Consider the following 21,050-nt stretch of genomic DNA (forward strand, 5'->3'; position numbering starts at 1 on the left):
CACCCGTCACCTGGGAAAGCCTGTCTTGCGTCCCCAGCCCCGGGCTAGAGTCCAAAGCCGGGCAGCGGGCGTCCCTCCCGAGCCACCGAAGCCGCCATCTTGTGCGCCGGCGTGGAGAAGCCCCTCCGGAAACCGGCCGGCAGCGCGGGCGGGGCCGGGCGGGGAAGGGGCGACCCCGCGTCCAGCAGCTGCGAGGCCCGCTGCAGACAGCCTCACTCGGCAGCGCAAGGCCGACCACACCTGGGTGGCGCTGGGTGGCGCTCACTGACGTAGGATTCCTTCATTTATTCACGCATCGAGCATTTATTGTGCCCCTACTGTGCGCCGACACTCATCTAGGCCCTGGGGACGGACGCAGCAGTGAACAGAATGGACAAAAAGCAGGGAGCACACGGACAGCAATAAGGACGATATAATTAGCGGCCCCCTCCCACCCCACCCCCTTTTAATTGAAGCCCTGGAATGGGAAGTGATGCCTAGTAAGTTATTAGCCCTAGTAATAATCACAACAACAATAATTCTCGCTTTTTATTGTGCCATTACCACATGCCCTCTGCCACCTGGCCTGGCTTTTTTTTTATCCCTTTATCTCTAGTTTATTTACTTATTCGTGCAAATAACCGCCCTCTTCCCCACCCACCAGGTGGCCGGCTCTGTCTTCATCGCCTGCCTTCTGGAAGCTTATGGTCCATGTCTGTAGCTGCTCTGACTCGCCAGAGCCAATCGTTAAATCTTCAGGAACTTTGTGAGCTGGTCCACTAAACACAGCCATTAATAAAAATTAAATTATACAAACTTCCAATTAAATTATATTAACAATAAAGGTAACAAATACTCAAAACTCATCACTTCCTAATTATTTCATTAATTTTTTTGAATCACATACGTTCTTCGGGTTATTTACACTTACTGTATCTGTATGATGGAAACACAATACAATGATGTGCTACTGCACATCTGTTCTCAACTCTTCATCCAGTGACATCCGTAAGTAGCTTGAAATCTGCCACTGGGAATACTTACACGGTGCAAATCAGCAAATGCTCGATAATTGTTTTGTTGATTATCTAGGCTTAAGAAAGGGATGGAGAAAATATTAATAATGCATGTTTGGGGTGTACCGGTAGTTCGGTGGTAGAATTCTAGCTTGCTATGCAGGTGACCCAGGTTTGGCTCCCCACCCATGCACCAGAAAAGATTAAAAAAAAAAAAAAAAAAAGCATGTTAAACTCCAGAGTGTATGAAGTCTGTAGTAATTACACTGTGTATAGCAGTGTTTAAGTTTCCATCTGCTAAAACAGATTCCCTGCAATGGCTTAACAGGAATTTATTGGCTCACTGTTTCCGAGACTGGAAGGCTCACTTCCTCCCTTGTCAGTATTTTCTGGCTGGCTAGAAACCTTTGGGGGTTCCTCAGCTTATGTCTCACATGGCAACACACATGGCCGTGTCTTCTTTCTCTTTGGGGTTCTGATGACTTCCAGCTTCTGGGAGCTCCTGGTGGCTTCTTCTTCTGTGTCTGATTTCCTTCTGAGGACTTCAGCCATATGGGATGAAGGCCCATCCTCATCAGTTTGGCCACAACTTTCAGTGGTCCTGTGTACAAATGGGTTCCCGCCCACAGGATCAGGGGCTGGGACCGGAACTTGCCTTTTGTGGGGAACATGATTCAATCCCCAACAACCACCAAAAGTTTAAGGAAATATTCTTCCAGTATTGGAAAGCTATTATCCAATTCAGCAAAAAATCATTCATGTCACTGACAAAGGAGTGAAGGCCCAACATATTTCCTGATTGTTTCACTTTCCTTTTGTTAATATAAAAGGAAATACCGGCCAACATTCATGTCAGAACTACACTCATTCATCAGTTTCAACCATTTTAAGTGGGCTATGCTATATCAAGGAGAGCATTCTGTGAGAATCAATTGGCTCTATGGAATTCACAATAAAGAGCACTGTATATTTTATTATTATTGGAAATTGTGTACTACACATCCTTTATAGCAATAAAATTTATAATACACATAATATATATGTACCCAGGATGGACCACATAATTTGCAGGACCCAATGTTCAAAACGTGGAGCCCCTTGTTCAAATATCATCAAGAATTTCAAGACAGAGCACTGTGACTTCACAGGTTCAAGCCCATGAAGCTGACCCTGTAGATGAATATATGTAGAGAGCCGCTTTCCGGGTTTGGCCTAGTGGACACGCTGCAGCCTGCTCTAGAGTTCCCCCCGCCCATCGAGTGAGCCAAGATGGCGCTCACATCCTGCTTCCGCAAATGACGCACACGCCCACCAACCCTATCTTCCAATCACCTCTGTATACGTGGCACTAACCTATTGGGTTTGGGCACAGTATATAAGAGGTTACCCGGACGGGGTGGGTGGAGACGACCCACAGGGAGCCGTACCTGACGGCCGCACAGAGGTTGTCTCCCCGCGGGGTGCTTAGGCCCGCGTGGAACCTGTAACAGAGAATGCAAGCTTAACTCCAGTAAAGGTCTGTGCTCACAACCGTTGCGTGCCTCGAACCCGTGTTTATCACTCGAGTCGGTTTGCCTGCGCCTGTCTCTTTCTCCCCTCCTGTTCCCTTCGCCGGCCGGGGATCAGAAGCCGAACGAGATGGCTGCGGACAAATATATGCACCCCCCCCCACACACACACACATGAAAGAATGATCAGTGGCCAAACCTGAGTGTCTGAAGCATTGCTGCATCAGACAAGGGAAATAAGCTAATATATTAAAATCCTGGCTCCATCACTTACCAACTATATGACTCAATCTCTCTGTATCTCAGACTACTAATGTATAAAATGGGAACAATCCATCCTGCCTCTTAAGTAATGTTTAAGAATTACAGTTCAGCAATTATGAACTGATCACATGTACCAGATAATGTTGTAGGCATTTTACAGGTATTAGCATTTAACCCCTATGACACTGTCTACAGAAGTAGGTACCATAATCATTCTTGTTTTACACATAAAGAAGTAGGCACATAGAAATTATTTGTGCCCAGGTTCAAACAGTAAGTGTTGGATTTAAGTAGCAGATTTAAGCTGACTCCAAGCCTCTTCCAAACTTTATCCTACAATGCCTACCAAAATGCCTAATACATTTTAAGTGCTTAATAAATAAAGAGCTCCTTGTAAACTAAAAAGAGATCTACAAATGCACTGATTACTGCTGTCATAAAACCATCTTTGTTAGTTAAAAAAACAGGGACTTGCTTCATTTTAAGAGTGGCAAAAATCTCCCATTTCTGGTGGGAGTGAAAATTGGCACAACTCTTAGTGAGGGCAATTTGGCACTTTCCATTGAAACTACATGTGCATGTACCTCTGATCCTGCAATCACATTTCTGGGAAATTATCTTGGTACGCCCGCCCAGGAACAAAATGATATATGTACAAGGGCATTCACTGCAGCTTCAGTTGTAAGAGCAAAAAACTGGAAACAACACAACATCTATCAATAGAAGATGGAAAATAAATTACAGTGTATTCACATAATGGAATACTATGCAGCGACAAACAAGGAAGCTTTCTATATACTGGCATGGAAACATTTTCAAGATAAAAAGTGCAGAACAATGGATATAGTTAGAAAGGGGTAAAATAAAAATATTTATTTGTATTTGCTGATATTTGCATAAAGATACTCTAGAAGGTACATAAGAAACCAAAAGAATAAATAGTAAAGGGACATGAGTGAGTGCGTGAATTTCACTGATAAATGATTTTTATTTTGATATTCCTACAGTGAATACATTCTTTTTCACTTAATTTTTATTGTAGTTATATATATACATATATGTATATAAATTTGCTATTTTAGCCTTTTTTAAGTGTACAAATCAGTGATATTAATTATTTACAAGTTGACCAACCATCGTCACCGTCCATACCAAAACTTTATCACTCCAAACAGAACTCTGCACCCATTAAGCAATAACGCCCCTTCTCCCACAACCAACCCCTGGTAACCTCTAATCTACTTTCTGTCTCCACGAATTTGCTTATTTCTAGATAGATATCTCATATAAGATATTTCACAAAAGTGAACACATGCAGTATTTATGTCCGGCTGTTTCACTTAGCATCGTGTTTTCACCAAAGTTCATCCATCTCATAGCACGTATCAAAACTTCATTCCTTTTGACCGCTGAATAATATCCCATTGCATGTATACACGGTGACTCTAATACCTACTCAGAAATTATTAATGATTAAAAAGTAGTTAAGGGGCGGTGCAACGGCGGCTCAGCAGGCAGAATTCTCACTTGCCAAGCCGGAGACCAGAGTTCAATTCCCGGAGCCTGCCCATGCCCCCAAAAAGAAAAATGTCGCTAAGAGGGTGCAAGGATAGTTTAGCGGTAGAATTCTCGCCTGCCATGAAGGAGACCCGATTGGATTCCGGCCCATGCACTTCCCAAAAAAGAAAAAAAAAAAAAAAATCCAACAAATGGTGCTGCAATAACGGGAGGCTCACGTGGAAAAAGAATGAAATGTGACCCCCACAATACAGCATACAAAAAAATAATAATAATTAAGTGCCATTTTTGTTACTGAATTTTTTGGGGGGTTGGATGGCGGGATGTGCACTGGCCGGATCCGAACGGGGTCTCCCGCGTGGGAGGCAAGCATTGTACCCCTGAACCACCTCCGCACCCCTTGCCATTGAATTCTGGGAAGTTCTTTAAAACGATAACGTTGCTTTGAAATAATTTGAGTAGCTCATTTAATTAAGAACTGGTTATAAGTTCTCAGAATGATCTTTGAGCTAAAAAATTTTTGAAAAGCGAGAAAAATCTAACTTAAAACGTTCTCAAATGCATATTACATTTAAAGAAGAGAATTCATGGAGCCATAAGCAGAGCGCGGGCGAAAATTCTGAGACGCCAGGCTCGGAATTATCCAGAGCACAGCCTCGAACCTCAGTTTACAGCCGCTTGGACCCGCCCCGCAGTACCCAAGAGAACAGACTCGGCACAGCCACATCCCCGGTGCAGAAGGGAATTTTAGCAGTGATACACCGGATGTTTGAGTGGAAGTGACGAAGTCAACTCACGACCGATTGGCTCTCCCGAGCGGACCTCAGACTCCTTTTGCCTGTCACTGGCCCCCTGGTTTGTCTATTTGAAGAATCTCCGCCCCCCGGAGAAGCCGGCTCCTGAGGCGTCATACCTCCTTCATTACTATTGGACTGTGTTCCAGCCTATCTTCTTTTTCCGTCTGTCGATTGGTCATCGGGGCTGGGGGCCCGCCCTCACTCCCGCCCTCACTCCCGCCCGGCTTAGAGGACAGCGGGGAAAGCGGGTGGTGGGATTGGGGGTCTGAAACGGCGGTACCGGCGCTGGCGGCGGCAGCTGAGGACTTGACCGAAGCCGCGCGGTGAGTCTGGGGTCTGGCACCGACTCTTTTAACGTGGCGGAATGTCCGGACTCACGGCCAGTCTGGTCCGTATGGGGTCCCGGGAAGCCGCTTGTCGGGAACGTGGGGACTCCTTAGTACCGGCACCTCGGATCTGGGCGCCACCTGGGCCCTTGACCGCCACCCGGCGAGGCACGCCCACCTCCCGCGCGACCCCCGGCACCCTCTAGCCCGCCTGACTCCCAGGCACCCGCGAGGCCTGCTCATCAGCTCCGGTGCGGCAGAAGGCCCTTGGGGGCTCTTTGCCCTGTGGTCTCAGACACGCCTTCTGAGCCACCTACAAATCCCGGACCCCCTGCCTCGGAGAGGACGCCGTCAGTGACAGCCCCTTGTTCTCCACCGTAGAGACTTCTCAGGGACTCAGTCCCCGGGATTGAGCTCGGTTCCATGCTGGGGTTTCATTCTCTTTGCCTTTCCCACGTCAAGACACTTGACTTCGAGTAGTTTACGACTGAATTCGACCCGGAGCAGATGGCCTGTGGGCCTTAGACCGTATGAAGATACACTGGTCCTTTCTTGAGAATGGGGAATCGTTTGCCAGCCGCCCACCCCTCCCCACCACCGCCACACACTCACGCACACGCAAACGGTGTAGTACTTTTCTCATGAGGGATCCTTGGAATTTCTCTTCTGTAAAAGGTGCTAATTTCCTTTTGCAGTCTTCTTGGCACTGGAGTATTTAAAAGCTTTCAAAGGCAGTTATTCCCTGTTTTTTCCTCTGCGTGTCACAAATGCATTCAGAAATAAAATTTTTTGAGTAATTGGTTTTATAATATAATTTGAACGTAACTAAGATAGGTAAATATGTGTTATTCCCGTAGGAGTCTGTCAGGAGTCCCACTATGACCACTTTATTGTGGTTGCCTGATTGTCTTTATTTACCACTGGATCTTAAGCTCACTGAAGAATGAGTGAATGATCTCAAGAATTAATCAGTCTCTTTTAGTTCACATCTGAGAAGCTAGTGTTCTATAGAACCAAACTATCTAGTACAATAGCCACCAGCCACAGGCGACTACCAAGCACTTAAAATGTGGTTAGTCTAAATAGAGATTGCTCTAATTGTAGAATACAGGCTAGATTTTGGCGACAGTACAGAATAGAATGGAACCTGCATCAGTAATCTTTTATAATGATAGCATGTTGAACTGAGATTTTGGATGTATTGGGTTAAATTAAATATTAAAATTAATTTCATTGGTTTCTTTTCACTTTTTTTTTGAAATATGGCTACTAGGAAATTTAGAATTATTTTTGTGGATCGTATTTTATTTCTGTTGGCCAGCACTGCTATAGAATAATAATCTCCCTTTTTAGATTAAACTCCTTGAGGAAGGGGGCTGGCTTACTCATTGTTTTATTCTCTCCTTTCCTCCCCACTTCTAGTACCTGGTGCTGTGCCAGGTATATAGTGGTAATAATGATAAAAATAGCTGACACTTATTGAGAAATCACTGTGTGTCTGACCCCATTTTAACTGCTTTTTTTTTTAACCTGTATTAATTCGCTTGATCCTTACATCAACCCTTTGAATTAGGTACTATTATCCTCATATTGTAAATGAGGAAACAGCTACAGAAATTTTAAGTATCTTCCTCTAGGTATATAATCTTGGAAGTAGATTTAAACCCAAGTAGTCTGGCTCCATGGCACACACTTTGACCCACTGTGTTATGCTGCTACTCACTGTTGGGTGAATGTTTTCTAGGCTTTCTACATTTTCCTCAGTGAAGTCTCCCAGCTCTTAGAATCCCCTACCTGACCTGGGGCCGGGGGGAGTGGAGATCTATGTTGAGGAGCCTAGGGCCAATAAATTCATTCCCATAGTTCATATTCAGAATACTAAAGAAAGCTTCTCTCCAAAGAACCTTAGGGCAAAATGCTTGGAACGGGACCTGCGGCGGCCACCACAGCTACCACCACCTCCAGTAATGTGAGCGTTCTGCAGCAGTTTGCCAGTGGCCTGAAGAGCCGCAATGAGGAGACCAGGGCCAAAGCTGCCAAGGAGCTCCAGCACTACGTTACCATGGAGCTCCGAGAGGTTGGGGGCTTCTGTGATTTGGGACCAGTCATTGTGGGGTGTTTGGGCTAAATTACCATCACTGTTTTAGATGCTTTTTGACAGCTAAGGAGGATTTGGAAATGTAGAGATTCTGTTTTGGAAAAACGACCAACTTGTAATGTCCATAGACTATACAGGTTCCTTTGCAGTGGTTTCACATGTCTGTGGCATTTCTTGTGTTTGTGGTAACATTTTTGGAGTCAGAGTAGAGGCTGTCTTTTTTAATTTATTGTCTTTCCTGCCACGTACCAGACCCTCATTTCTTTCTTCCTGATTATAGTGGCTGGGGAAGTTGATAACCTGGAGCTATCTAAGTAAATACTCTACATGAAGTCAGCAACAGTGTCTTGTTCATCCTTGTACGCCAAGCACTAGGTAGAACCTAGGACAAGATGTTTCCTACCATAAAGTTGATAATTAATAAAGATTTAGTAAATGAACAGATCCAATTATGAGTTCCATTGCTGCAGTTTAAAGCTGTAAAAATGGGCAGTAACTTTGTCTTCTTTGGTTTAAACTGTACCTGCTAAAAACCTCTCAGGTCCTAATCTTTGGAAGGCCCCCAACCCAAACCAGGAAGACATTAGAAATTGTTCTGAGCACATCTTCTTTTGCAGATGAGTCAAGAGGAGTCCACTCGCTTCTATGATCAGCTGAACCATCACATTTTTGAATTGGTCTCCAGCTCAGATGCCAATGAGAGGAAAGGTGGCATCTTGGCCATAGGTAAGCATGTCGTCTCTGATAACAATAACAGCTAGGAATACAGCCCCACTTATTTTTGTGTCCACTGTACCCCTTAATGTCTGCCACTTAATGGATACTAGTTCATATTTGTTTAATGAACTTCATGGGACTGGTGCTCTTATATTATACGTATCTTAGTTCTAACAACAGTCCTGAGGCATAGGCAAAGAAGGTATTTTCAGATATGAAAACTGAGTCTCAGGACTGTTAAGTGGCTTTTCTAGGTCCAGACAGTTTGCCAGAGATGGGCCTAGAAGTTGGCTTCCTTTCTGTTCTAGTTTGCTAGCTGCCGGAATGCAATATACCAGAAACAGAATGGCTTTTAAAAAGGGAAATTTAATAAGTTGCTAGTTTACAATTCTACAGCCGAGAAAATGTCCCAATTAAAACAAGTCTATAAAAATGTCCAATCAAAGGCATCCAGGGAAAGATACCTCAGTTCAAGAAGGCCAATGAAGTTTGGGGTTTCTCTCTTAAGTAGAAGGGCACATGGCGAGCACAGTCAGAGTTTCTCTCTCATCTGGAAGGACACATGGTGAACACAGCATCATCTGCTAGCTTCTTATCTCCTGGCTTCTGGTTTCATGAAGCTCCCCAGGAGGCGTTTTCCTTCTTCATCTCCAAAGGTCTCTGGCTCGTGGACTCTCTGCTTTGTAGTGCTGCAGCATTCTCTGCTCTCTCCGAATCTCCCATTCTCCCAAATGTTTCCTCTTTTATAGGACTCCAGTAAGCCAATCAAGACCCACCCAAATGGGTGGAGACATGTCATCACCTAATCCAGTTTAACAACCACTCTTGACTAAATCACATCATCCAGGGAGATGATCTGATTACAGTTTCAAACATACAGTATTGAATAGGGATTATTCTACCTTTATGAAATGGGATTTTGATTAAAACATGGCTTTTCTAGGGGGCATACTTCTTTTCAAACCAGCACACTTTCCATTCCCCCTATATTGCTTTTTACAGGATCTGGTTTCTGTGTAGAGCAGGATGGCAGAATGAGGCTCACAAATACAGAGTTGTCAGACTGGCATCTTTGTTAAGTTAGAGGCATAGTTATAAAAGATAGGTAATTTTCAACTTCCAAGGACTGCTGGTCCATTCTATGACCTTGGTTGTATTCTTTTTTCTCTTGGGAAAATAAATTATATGATACTAAAATGAGATCTTTTTGTTTCATATAAGTAGGTTTGGCCCAAATATCGAAACTATTGATAAAGGTGAAAATTAGCTACTGCTTTACCATCTGGAAATTGAAGTTTAGTCAAAGTGAAATGAAAAGAAAACTCACCAGCTTTCACTTCACAGCTCTGTTCATTTTTGGATAGCATGTGCCCCATCCTCACGTTTGCCTTCTCTTCTCTAGCCAGCCTTATAGGAGTGGAAGGAGGGAATGCCACCCGAATTGGCAGGTTTGCTAACTACCTGCGGAACCTTCTCCCCTCCAATGACCCAGTTGTCATGGAAATGGCATCCAAAGCCATCGGCCGCCTAGCCATGGCAGGGGACACTTTTACTGCTGAGTATGTGGAATTTGAGGTGAAACGAGCCTTGGAGTGGCTGGGTGCTGACCGCAACGAGGGCCGGAGACATGCAGCCGTGAGTACCTGCGAGGGAGGAGCACAGCTAGGCCTGGGGAGCGATGACAACATTTTGGAATCTCTCATGCAATGTGCTCAGGTTCCTGAAAGACAAAGAATGGGAAGGGGCACTTCAGGCAAAGGCTCTGTGTTTCTGGTGGATTTAGGTTTTCTTGTGAATCCGTATCTCTCTTTCAACCTGAGCTTGATACCTGAAAAAGAATCTTTAAAAGTTTTCTTCTTTGTTATTTGAAAGGCAGCCTTAAATTTAGGGCTTATTCTAATCTCTAGTTTTCTAGAATCAAAATTGCCTCTAGAGAGGCAAAAGGTACCCTTCAGCCATAGAGGAGAAAAGAAGTCACAAGCCAAAATGTTTACAAGCCCCAGACAATTTTGTATCTTTGTCTTTATAAAGATCTTTATTAGAGTCTCTCACATATACTGTGGTGGGAATATGGAAATACTAGGAGGAAGAGAAGTAGGTACCTTCCCTGTCTCCGGTAAGAGAGCTGGTCTCCTTTCTTTCAGCCTTTTTCTGTTTATCTTTTGTATTTTTATTCATCAGTTAGTACTTGCCATTGGCTGCTCTGCATTTGAGCTTCTTATCCCCTTCTTTCAGTGGCACAGTCTTACTTCTTCTACGGGCTTATCCTTGAAAAGGGCTGGTTTGATGGCCTAGGATTCCAGACCATGATATAGGGTAGAGTTTATCCTTAAAGAGAGAGAGAGAATCTAGTAGTGAATGTGGTGAGGGTTAGAAGCTTCATTCAGATCCTGTCCTGCCAGCAGACTTTGCAGAAGGCAGCACTGTGAGAAAGGAGCATTGTACAGGGGAAGGACACATACTGGGATCTAGGTTCAAGTGTTGCTTTTTCACTTTACTAACTCTGTAACTCAGGGCAACCTCTCTGACCTTCAGTTTCTTTCTCTGTCAGATAAAAATAATAGCAGGATTAGACATTGAACATGATTATTCATTCATTCAACAAGTATTTATTAAACACTTGCTGTATTCCATGCAGAGTTTTAGAACGTCATTGTAACAGGATACAAAACATAAAAAATGTCTACTTCCAGAGCTTGTGTTCTAACATTATATGTATTCTGTGTTTATAAATTACTTAGGGTAATGAATGGGAGGTGCTTCATCAATTTTACTTCCCTTTCTGTGTGCCGCGAACTTCCCCTAACTAGAGGTTAAGCTTTAACACTAGAAAGTGGACAGATCTTCTCCTTTCCTAATGTATAGGTTCTAAGATGATAAGAGGCTATACTAGTGAGAGAGCAAAACTCTCTGGTATACATGAGGTTCTCAATTTGCATTTTTCTCCCAGGTTCTCGTTCTCCGTGAGCTGGCCATCAGCGTCCCCACCTTCTTCTTCCAGCAAGTGCAGCCCTTCTTTGATAACATTTTTGTGGCTGTATGGGACCCAAAACAGGCCATCCGTGAGGGAGCTGTAGCTGCCCTTCGTGCCTGTCTGATTCTCACCACCCAGCGTGAGCCGAAGGAAATGCAGAAGCCTCAGTGGTACAGGGTGAGGAGAGATTTCCATTCTAGCTATCTACAGATTATTACCTGGTCTATAGGGCCAGAATAGGCCCGTGGCCATGGAGCAAGTGTAACATTTGTTTTAGTCTCAAACAATTTTTTATGCTCAGTGTAAATCAATAGTTATTTTATTGTATTTCATCAAAGCCAAGACCCTTTGATAGCTGCATCATTATTTTGTGTACCGCTAAGAATGAAAATAACTCAGTTAAACTATGAGTCAGTGCTTTTTATCAGCACTTCTTATAAGATTTCTCTCTTTTCAGAGATGCTAAAATATAGAAACATGGATGTCTTAGAATCAATGAAATACTGTTGCTGCTAATTTAAGGAAATGTCAGTTCCCTCTCCCTGAGGATTATAAGCCTTTTGTTGACTGCTGTTGCCAACTTACTAATGAGCCTTGTGTTGCAAAAAGAGCCCCCCCCCCCCCCATAGGACTAGGAGACCTAGGTTCCATTTTAGCTTGTTGCATGAGCTTGGACAAGTTACCTAATTTCTTTGAGCCTCTGTCTTCATATGTTAGATAAGGGATGGTGATGGTATCTGTCTCATGGGGTTGTGAGAGCTGAAGCTAAATTAAATTAGAGAGAAAGCTAAATTTATATTATTGATGATACTGGTAAAAGACAGCAGCCCATACAGTAGGAGAAGGCAAAGACTTATGGTGATCCCGTACACTGAGCAGGCACTGTAACTCCTCAGAACCCTGTGTGTGGAAGACAGGCCTGTGCTATTTCTAACTTTGGACACTAGGTAATTAAGGTATTCTGATGTCTCTACGTAGCACACATTTGAAGAAGCAGAGAAAGGGTTTGATGAGACCTTGGCCAAGGAGAAGGGCATGAATCGGGATGATCGGATCCATGGAGCCTTGCTGATCCTCAACGAGCTGGTCCGAATCAGCAGCATGGAGGGAGAGGTAAGAAGCTGCATCAGAGGGGAGTCTAGGCTGCTGCAGTTGGGTTCACCATGTGTCATTCTGTTTGTCAGGCACTTGTTAGCAGTGAGCAAGACAAGGCGAGATCCTTGTCTTCGTTTTGTAGGAGGAAACAACTGTGAACAAGTAATTATGATAATTTCTGAGAGCAACAGGTTCTATGAAGTAAAACAGTAATGGGATGAATGGTAAGCAGCCAGGGGTCGCTGGGTAATCAGGGAAGGCCCTCCCTGAGGAGGTGCCTGTTGAGCTGAGACCTGCATGACATGAAGGAGCCAGCTCTGCAGAGGGTGGGACAGTGTTCTGGGCAGCAGCTTTGAAATGGAAGTGAGTGTTACAAGCTGCAGAAACAGAAAGAAGGGGAAGTGTGGCTGATGTAGAGTGAGCAGGGAAGAGAGAATGAGATAAATTTGGAGGGAGGATGGCACCAAATGGAAAGGCCTCTGAGATCCCCATAAACACTGCCTTCTATTCCTGTTGGGGAAGTGTTGAAGACTGGCACATAGGGCAATGCTGAGATGCTGTGCGGTTTGAATGGTCACTGTCTAACTATGGATAAAAACCTCCGGAGAGATAGAAATGAAAGCATGGAGACCAGTCGGGTGGGGGTTATTAGTCCCAGAAGCAGATGCCAAAACTGATTTAAAAGTACAAAGGTTCATTAGAAAATGGAGAGATTCCTGGGAGTGGCTGGGAAAACCATCATTCCCCATGTACAACTCACCCTGAATGAACAAGAAAGGGAAGGAAAGTCAGATGGAGTTCTTAGGCTACTGTATAGGGACATTGTTGGGTCCTAGGCCAAAAGGCCAAAATTGGTCTCTGAGGAGTCCCATTCTCCCAGGAGCATGCCTGAGTATCCCTGCTGCGTTCTATCGTAGACTAGGCGCAGCTTAGAAAAATGTGGCCATGGCACAGACATGAATGGTTTGAAATCCGCAGGTGGTAGATGTGAGAGTGCAGCAGGTGGGGCCCTTGAACAGTTATGCCTCTTATAGCTAGAGGATGCATTCTCACAGCTGCCACTCAAGGCTGTTAGCAGTAGTCTGGGCAAGGGACAAGGGTGGCTTCAACTAGGAGTGGCAGTACAGATACTGGGAAGTCTCCATCTAGGAGACTTCTTTGGGGAGCTGGTTGGTGTGGAATTTCACCACAGGGCTTCCTGCTTTAACAGACATGGGGATTGTTCGGCAATGGCTGTGCCCTAGATGTGGAGGCAGCTGGCTATGTGCAGAGAGGAAGAAGTCTGGCTTTGAATCCCTACTCCTCTGTTTTCTCTGTGACTGGGACAGATTACCCCCTTCAGCCTCATTTTCCTCACTTTTGAGAGGATTTTATCCACCTTATAGGGCTCTTGTGAGGTTTCTAAGTATACATGAAGAGCTCCACACAGCACCTAACGCAGAGTGGGCATTCTATAAGTGGTAGCCTTCAGATCATTTCCCACCTGAGTTTAACATGGTGCTTTCCACTGTAGCCCAGGCAACTCTGGGATTTTTGTTTCCTCTCAGTAGAACAGAGGAATATCACCTAACTCATAGGGTTGTTGCCACATTTAAATGAAATAGTACTCATGAGAGTACTTTGTAAATTAGAACTATCTAAATATAAGGTATTATACTTCTATAATTTGTCCATTAACTCAGTAAATATTAATAGAACACCTCCTGTATGCCAGCTATATTGTCCTAAGAGTTAGACTAATATATCAGAGAACAAAAAAAAAACAGAGATCACTTTCTAGCAGGGGGAGATAGACAGTACACAAATAAGTAAAGATATATATTGTATCATATAGTGATAAGTGCTATCAAGAAAAGTAGGGCAGGGAAGGGGAATAATGACTGCTAACATAGATTAAGGGTTTAATTTCTAAATCTGGTGACGAGAAAAGCCTCTCTGAGAAGGGGAATTTGAGCGTCATTGTAAAGGAGGTAAAAAAAAAACATGCAAATATCTGGGGAAGAACATTGTAGGCAGATGGTTCAGCAAGTGCAAAGGCATCGAAGTGAGAGCATGCTGGTGTGTTTGAGGTGCATCACGCTTGCCAGTGTGACCGAGCAGAGTGAGTGGAGAGGTGGTGGGAGATAGGATCAGATCTGTGTCAAAGAAGGGCCACATCATACAGGGCCTTGGAGGCCATTGTATGTGAAGTGAGAAGTTTGTTAGTGGGGTTGGAGCAGCAGAGTGACACTTGACTCATATTTTAAAAGGATCACTCTTTTAGCTGCTGTGTTCTCAGTAGACTGTAGGAAGGTAAAGGCCTGAAGCCAGGAGTCCAGTTAAGAGGGAACTGCAGCAATCTTAGTATGAGATTTTTGTGACTTGGGCCACAATGGGAGCTATGGAGATTTAAGAAGTGGCTGGATTCTGAATTTGGGCTTTGTTGATAGATTTGAGGCAAGTGAGAAAGAAAGAAGGGTCAAAGTGTTTGGCCTGAGTAGCTGAAAGGATGGAGTTGCCATTTACAGAGAAAGAAAAAGCAGTTTTGGGGAGGGGGTGAGGAGTTTGGTTTTGAACATAATATGTTTGAGATGCCTGTTGGGTATGTGCACAGAGATCCTGAATAGTTGTGGGGAGGGATGCAGGTTAGAGGTACAGCAGCATACAGATGTTGTAAGACAGGGTCTGAACCATAAGGAACTTGTACAGTCAGAGAAGAGATGAGGTCAGGAGATAGGGAGACTGAAAAGGCACTGCCAGGGAAGGAGGAGAGCCGGGAGAGTTCTGGTCCAGGAAGTCCAAAGAAAGAATTTCAAAGAGGAGGAAAGGTCCAGTTAGATCAAATACTGCACATAGGCCAAATAAGACAAGGACTGAGAATGGACCACTGAATTTAGAAACATAAAAGTCATTGGCTTGAAAACAGAGACTCCAACATGTCTGTACACCAGTGTTCATAGCAGCATTATTTGCAGTAGCCAAAGGATAGAAGCAACTTGTGTCCATCAATAGGCAAAATTTGGAATATATAATACAGTGAATATTATTCTGCTGTGAAGAGAAATGAAGTTCTGATACATACTAAACATGGATGAAACTTGAAGATAACATGTTGAGTGAAAGAAGCCAGGAACAAAAGGACAAAGTTTGTTTTGATTTTTATTTATATGATTTTATTTATTTGTGGTATTATTTTATATTTTATTTATTATTTTATTTATGATATTATTTATATGAAATATTGAGAACAGGCAAATTTATGGAGACAGAAAGTAGATTAGAGGTTATCAGAGGCTGAAGGAGAGAAAGTATTGCTTAATAAGTACAGAGTTTCTGTTTGGAGTAATGAAAAGGTTTTTTGGTAGTGGATGTGGTATCACAACATTGTGAATGCAATTAATGCCACTGAATTGGACACTTAAAATGGTCAGAATGGAAAAATTTGTGTTATATATATATATATGTTATGATAATAAAATCTCAAAAGGAAAAGAAAAAGAAAAATCATTGGTGACCTTGACGAAAATTGTAGATAAGATTTTCTGTAAAATGAAAGTATCTGTGTTAAGGGAAGTTTGGAATGCTTTTTTATCCTTTTCAATTTGGACTTTCGGAGGATGAAATTATTAAGGAGCTCTTTGAGAAAGAAATAGACATGAGTTCTCAACCAGTCAGTTTATTCCATAACTCCTATGGAGTTCTAGGAGTCTGAGAAAAAAGTTGTTTCTACCCAGTTTTCTGGGGAGAAGAAAGAGACCAGAATATCCTTAACAAGATGCTGGCATGTAGCTGCCCATCACTTCACTGCTGTGATCTTAAGTGTCCTCTAGTCCCAGCAATTTGCATGTCAACTTTCCCAGGGCAGGCTGGAAGTCTTGGGAGGCAGGAGCCCTGAGCAGGCAGACCCTGCTGTTTCTTCATTGTTCAGTAAGGGGATACTCTTCTGCCTCAATTAAACAAAGCTAGGCCCCCTGCAAGGTTCTGGGGAAGCTATGATCCTAGAGAGGAAGAGTAACTACGCTTCGTTTTGAAATAGTTTCGTTTCAGACTGGACAAATTCATTGCCTTGTAGACTCCGCAGAGCCCATATTGAAGCCACTTGTAAGTAAAGATGTTTTTTCCCCCGTTTATTTAGCGTCTGAGGGAGGAAATGGAAGAAATCACACAGCAGCAGCTGGTACATGACAAGTACTGCAAAGATCTCATGGGATTTGGGACGAAACCTCGCCATATTACCCCCTTCACCAGTTTCCAGGCTGTACAGCCCCAGCAGTCAAATGCCTTGGTGGGACTGCTGGGGTACACCTCCCATCAAGGCATCTTGGGATTTGGGACCTCCCCCAGCCCAGCTAAATCTACCCTGGTGGAGAGCCGGTGTTGCAGAGACTTGATGGAGGAGAAATTTGATCAGGTAAATGATGAGAAGCCCTCTTCCTCTTTTCCCAGGCTCCAGACCTCACTTGCCTCCACCAGTCCTTTATCCTTCCTCTCTCAGGTGTGCCAGTGGGTGCTGAAATGCAGGAATAGCAAGAACTCGCTGATCCAAATGACAATCCTTAATTTGTTGCCTCGCTTAGCTGCATTCCGGCCTTCTGCTTTCACAGGTGAGAATGTCCATGAAAGACACCATTACCTGTTTTAACTTTATACATAAATGGAGAAGAGGTGACTTCAAAAGTTATGTCTGGGACGGGCCACAGTGGCTCAAACAGGCAAAGTTCTTGCCTGCCATACCGGAGACCCGGGTTGGATTCCTGGTGCCTGCCCATGCAAAAAAAAAAAAAGTTCTCATTTGAAGCAATGCCAACTAAGAGACTATTCTCTGATTTCTTTGCCCCATGCCAAATTACAGTGGTATCTAGCTCAAGTTTCCTGTTAATGTCTGAGGCAGCCGACATAGGAATAATCTGAATATATGGGCAGCGTGTCAGTTCTTGGGCCAAGCAGGTTCTCATGTATGAGCCCGCAAGCTCATGAATGAACTTAAGAGACCAAAGAGAGCAATTTGGATACTGAGAAGCAGCCTGTCTGTGGAACAGAAGGACTTGGAAACTGTCCTGCTTCTGCCCCTGCTGTGGTCACCGGGCCACTTTCCCACTCTACAGAAAGGAAGGACTGGATGTTTCAGAGGCAGATTCCCCTGGTGATAGACTGGGTTCCCGTTCTCCCTTCCCTGTCCTTGGTGGGCTGTGTGAGCTTCTAAAGCTGCCCAACTCAGGTACTGGCTTCTCAGTGAGTCCTTCCTAGGTTGCTCCACCTGGAAACATTCTTTTCCTTTTCCTTTATAGCTCTCAGCTGTAGAAAGGCTTTGGTGGCAGACCTGAGGTGGATCTTGCCTCTGTCACTGTGAGGTTTTGAACAGGTTATTTGACCTTCCTGGTCCTCATGTCCTCACTTGTAAAATTAGAGTAATGATCTCTTCCTCACAAGATGAATTGCATTAATGCCTAAGCACCTATTAAAGTGCCTGGTACAGAATAAATCCCAATAAAAGAAAACTATTATTATATAATTACTGCCTCCTACAGTTTCTTCAAATCCATATGGAAATAAGATAGAGGCAAATTACAATAATAGTAGAACTGCTTATTTATGCTGACCTAATGTCCTTGCTTTGCTCCCTGCTTGCTGAGTGTAGAGACCCTATTTCCAACATCTCTGATGCAGATGCCTGTGCTTAGTGAGCCCTCAGTATTGAATGCGGACCAGGAACATAAATGGAAGGCCAGCCTGACCTTCAGCAGATGCCATTCCCCAACACATGGCCCAGCAGGATAACTGGTGAAGTGTTGAGTGTGCTGTTTATAAGAGGCAAAATGTGTTGAAGCAAAGAGAAATGGTATAATAAAAATCACCCATATTTTTTCAATTTGCCATTCTTCCCACCTGGCACCTAGCAGTTTTCTCCAGACATGCCCCTATTCAGTAGAGCTCTAAATGATCTTGGGTAGAAAGTCTGTGATTGAAAAGAAACTAATAACCAGGCCAAATGTGATCAAAACCTGGCATGACATAAGAGCAGTTACCCTAGTAAGCTCAAAAGGCTGTCTAGTAGCAGGCTACAAAGGCTCAGAGGGCCCCTAGCTTTATTCTTTTGATGTGGGTTTTTGTTGTTTTATTAAATAACATACTAAGATATGTAACTGAAGTTCAGCGTGGGCAGACCCCAGAAATACAAATCTCATTGCATAAGTGCCACTTGTTTAAAGCTTGCAGTTTGGAAGTCACTGCTTGAACTTCCTAATGATGTACGCTTTTGGACTGTCAAAAATACTCCCCCTAAGCTTGAGTGAAACTTCTAATAATGTCAGATTCCTAATCTCTTAGGGTGCTAATCTAGAAAAGAAAATTAGACTCTTGATAAGAGCTCATTTCATTCTAAGATGCTGACCCCTACATCAAGTCTTGATTTTTCTTGTTGATTCACTTTAATAATAGGGTATCCTGCCTCTTTTCAGTGCCTTCTTATCAAAGCCACCTTCATCATTGTTTGACTCTAAGAGCTAGGAGAAGACATTTCTTGTTAGAGTAAATGCAGTAATGTATCTGTCTATTTGGAAATCTAGTTTTCTGTCTCCTGAATTGTAGTTCTGGTAATCCTCAACACTCCTAGCTTCTGAGTGGTTATGCAGTCTTGCCTCCTCTACAGTGTTTGTGTCAATAGTGCACAGACTCGGGCAGGCCACCGTGGCTCAGCAGGCAAGGACGCTTGCCTGCCATGCCAGAGGACCCGGGTTCGATTCCCGGTGCCTGCCCATGTTAAAAAAAAAAAAAAAAAAAAGTAGTGCACAGACTCGGGACCAGCGTCAGTGGGAGAGGAGAAGCAACAATTAGGAAATCCTCACCTTCAGAGGAGTAATAAACTTTAATTTAAATCGCCCAAGAACTGCCTGCTCATGCACATTGGCTTATGTAAATCTAATGAAAACACAGATTTCCAAATTACAGACCAAATTTTGTTCTATTAAATATAACTATAACAAAATCTTTCAATAATAAGTGATTTCAGGCCTACACTGAATAGAGTACCTGTTCATTACAAACAGTATTCAATATAACTTTAAATTTCAATATAATATAGTAATTTAGATGATCCTCTCTTTGCTTTTAATGAAGATTTGCCATATATTCCCCAAACAAGACCATGTAATCTTTCCCTCAAAATATAACATTCTAATGGAGACCACTATGTCATATTACTGTTTTGGGAGACCCTTTAATTTTTTTTTTTTTAATTGAAGGAAAAATCTTCTATTTCTAAGATTTCCAAAAGATGTATCTGAGGAGTGATTATCAAACATATGTCTTTGGCTAGTATAGTCTCTGAATTCTTCCTAAAATCTTTCCAACTTTTTAACTTATTCTTAAATTTAAGTGCTTTATAGGAGCTCTGATCTCTGACCTTGAGCCGTGCACCTTGTCTTTTCTGTGCTCAGATACCCAGTACCTCCAAGATACCATGAACCATGTCCTAAGTTGTGTCAAGAAAGAAAAGGAACGTACAGCAGCCTTCCAGGCCCTGGGGTTACTTTCTGTGGCAGTGAGGTCAGAGTTCAAGGTCTATTTGCCCCGTGTGCTGGACATCATCCGAGCAGCCCTGCCCCCTAAGGACTTTGCCCACAAGTAAGCGTCTCTGTTACGATGTCACCTCCCACTTCATCCCAGCTCTCATGGAGCTTAAGCCCCTTCTATCATGAACTTTGAGGGGATCAGAGATCATATATAGAATAACTCTTCCTTCCTCAGATGAGTTCTAATCTCTACTAAGTGAAATGATATATGTAAGTATTTGGGGAGATTGAGTACCTTGTGAACACATTAGATACCAGTGCTGTTTTCAATATTATTATTTACTGGAATTCTCCTAGTTTCACTCTTTTCTTTGACTTTCAAGGGTCTTACTTTGATATATGAATTAAAGAGAGAATTCTTAGACTGGAAGTGAGAGGGGTCCTACAGATCATCTTATTCCTTATCCACTAAGTTTGGATAAGTTACTCTACCACGTCTTTAAATCTCACAGTGAATAAAATGAGGAGAAAAACTCTCAGCAACCTGCAAAATGGATAGGCCAAAACCCTTGATCTTGAGGCTTGCTCTTGTGAAGCTTATTTATATAGTGGAAAAGCTAAGCCTACCTATTGTTATCCCAAGAGAAACTTCCAGAGAACCTCTTTTGTTGCACAGATGTTGCCTCCCTCTCTAAGCCTAACTCTGCAAATGAAATTATTACCCTCCCCACTGTGTGGGACATGACACCCAGGACTGAAAGTCTCCCTGGCAATGTGGGACATGACTCCCGGGGATGAGCCTGGTTCTGGCACCATGGGATCAACAGTGCCTTCCAGACCAAAAGGGGAAAAAAAAATTGTAACAAGTAAGCTATCAATAAAGTTGAGAGGCTACTCTGGAGGCTACTCTTACACAGGCTTCAGCTAGATATTGCTATTTATCACGTTTTGCCAACCCCCAACCAAAACTATTCTAGCCAACCCTAAAGAACACCGAGGGCTTTATATGAGATTCTGCAAAGGTTCAATGCACTAGGGTAACTTTCCAGAAACCTAGAACCTCTAGATTGGTCCCTGGACCAGATAAATGCTAAAATGCGGAGGGGCCAACCTCTCTAGAACATCATCTATTTCCATCCCTCTATCCCACGTTATAGACAGCCCCTTCCAACATGGAAAAGTTGGAATGGGCATAGCCCAAATTCCCTTAAAGTGTGGGAGAAAGATCAAAGGTGATGGTGGAGTTATACAGAGAAGGTAGGGTTTAA

General features: G+C 43.3%; 1 protein-coding gene across 1 annotated transcript in view; it reads left to right on the forward strand.

Annotated features, from left to right (window-relative positions):
* The first annotated feature begins 5,285 nt into the window (after nt 1-5,285).
* Nucleotides 5,286-21,050, forward strand: part of MTOR (mechanistic target of rapamycin kinase) — a 170,717-nt gene continuing 154,952 nt past the window's right edge. The window contains exons 1-9 of the mRNA XM_077151319.1: nt 5,286-5,405; nt 7,310-7,485; nt 8,124-8,232; nt 9,626-9,858; nt 11,174-11,374; nt 12,176-12,310; nt 16,407-16,682; nt 16,767-16,875; nt 19,708-19,894. Coding sequence (XP_077007434.1) covers nt 7,324-7,485; nt 8,124-8,232; nt 9,626-9,858; nt 11,174-11,374; nt 12,176-12,310; nt 16,407-16,682; nt 16,767-16,875; nt 19,708-19,894 — 1,412 coding nt within the window. The 5' untranslated portion in view covers nt 5,286-5,405; nt 7,310-7,323. The remainder of the gene's footprint in view (nt 5,406-7,309; nt 7,486-8,123; nt 8,233-9,625; nt 9,859-11,173; nt 11,375-12,175; nt 12,311-16,406; nt 16,683-16,766; nt 16,876-19,707; nt 19,895-21,050) is intronic.

This window comes from Tamandua tetradactyla, chromosome 2 (genome assembly GCF_023851605.1).
Source record: "Tamandua tetradactyla isolate mTamTet1 chromosome 2, mTamTet1.pri, whole genome shotgun sequence".
Classification (NCBI taxonomy): domain Eukaryota; kingdom Metazoa; phylum Chordata; class Mammalia; order Pilosa; family Myrmecophagidae; genus Tamandua; species Tamandua tetradactyla.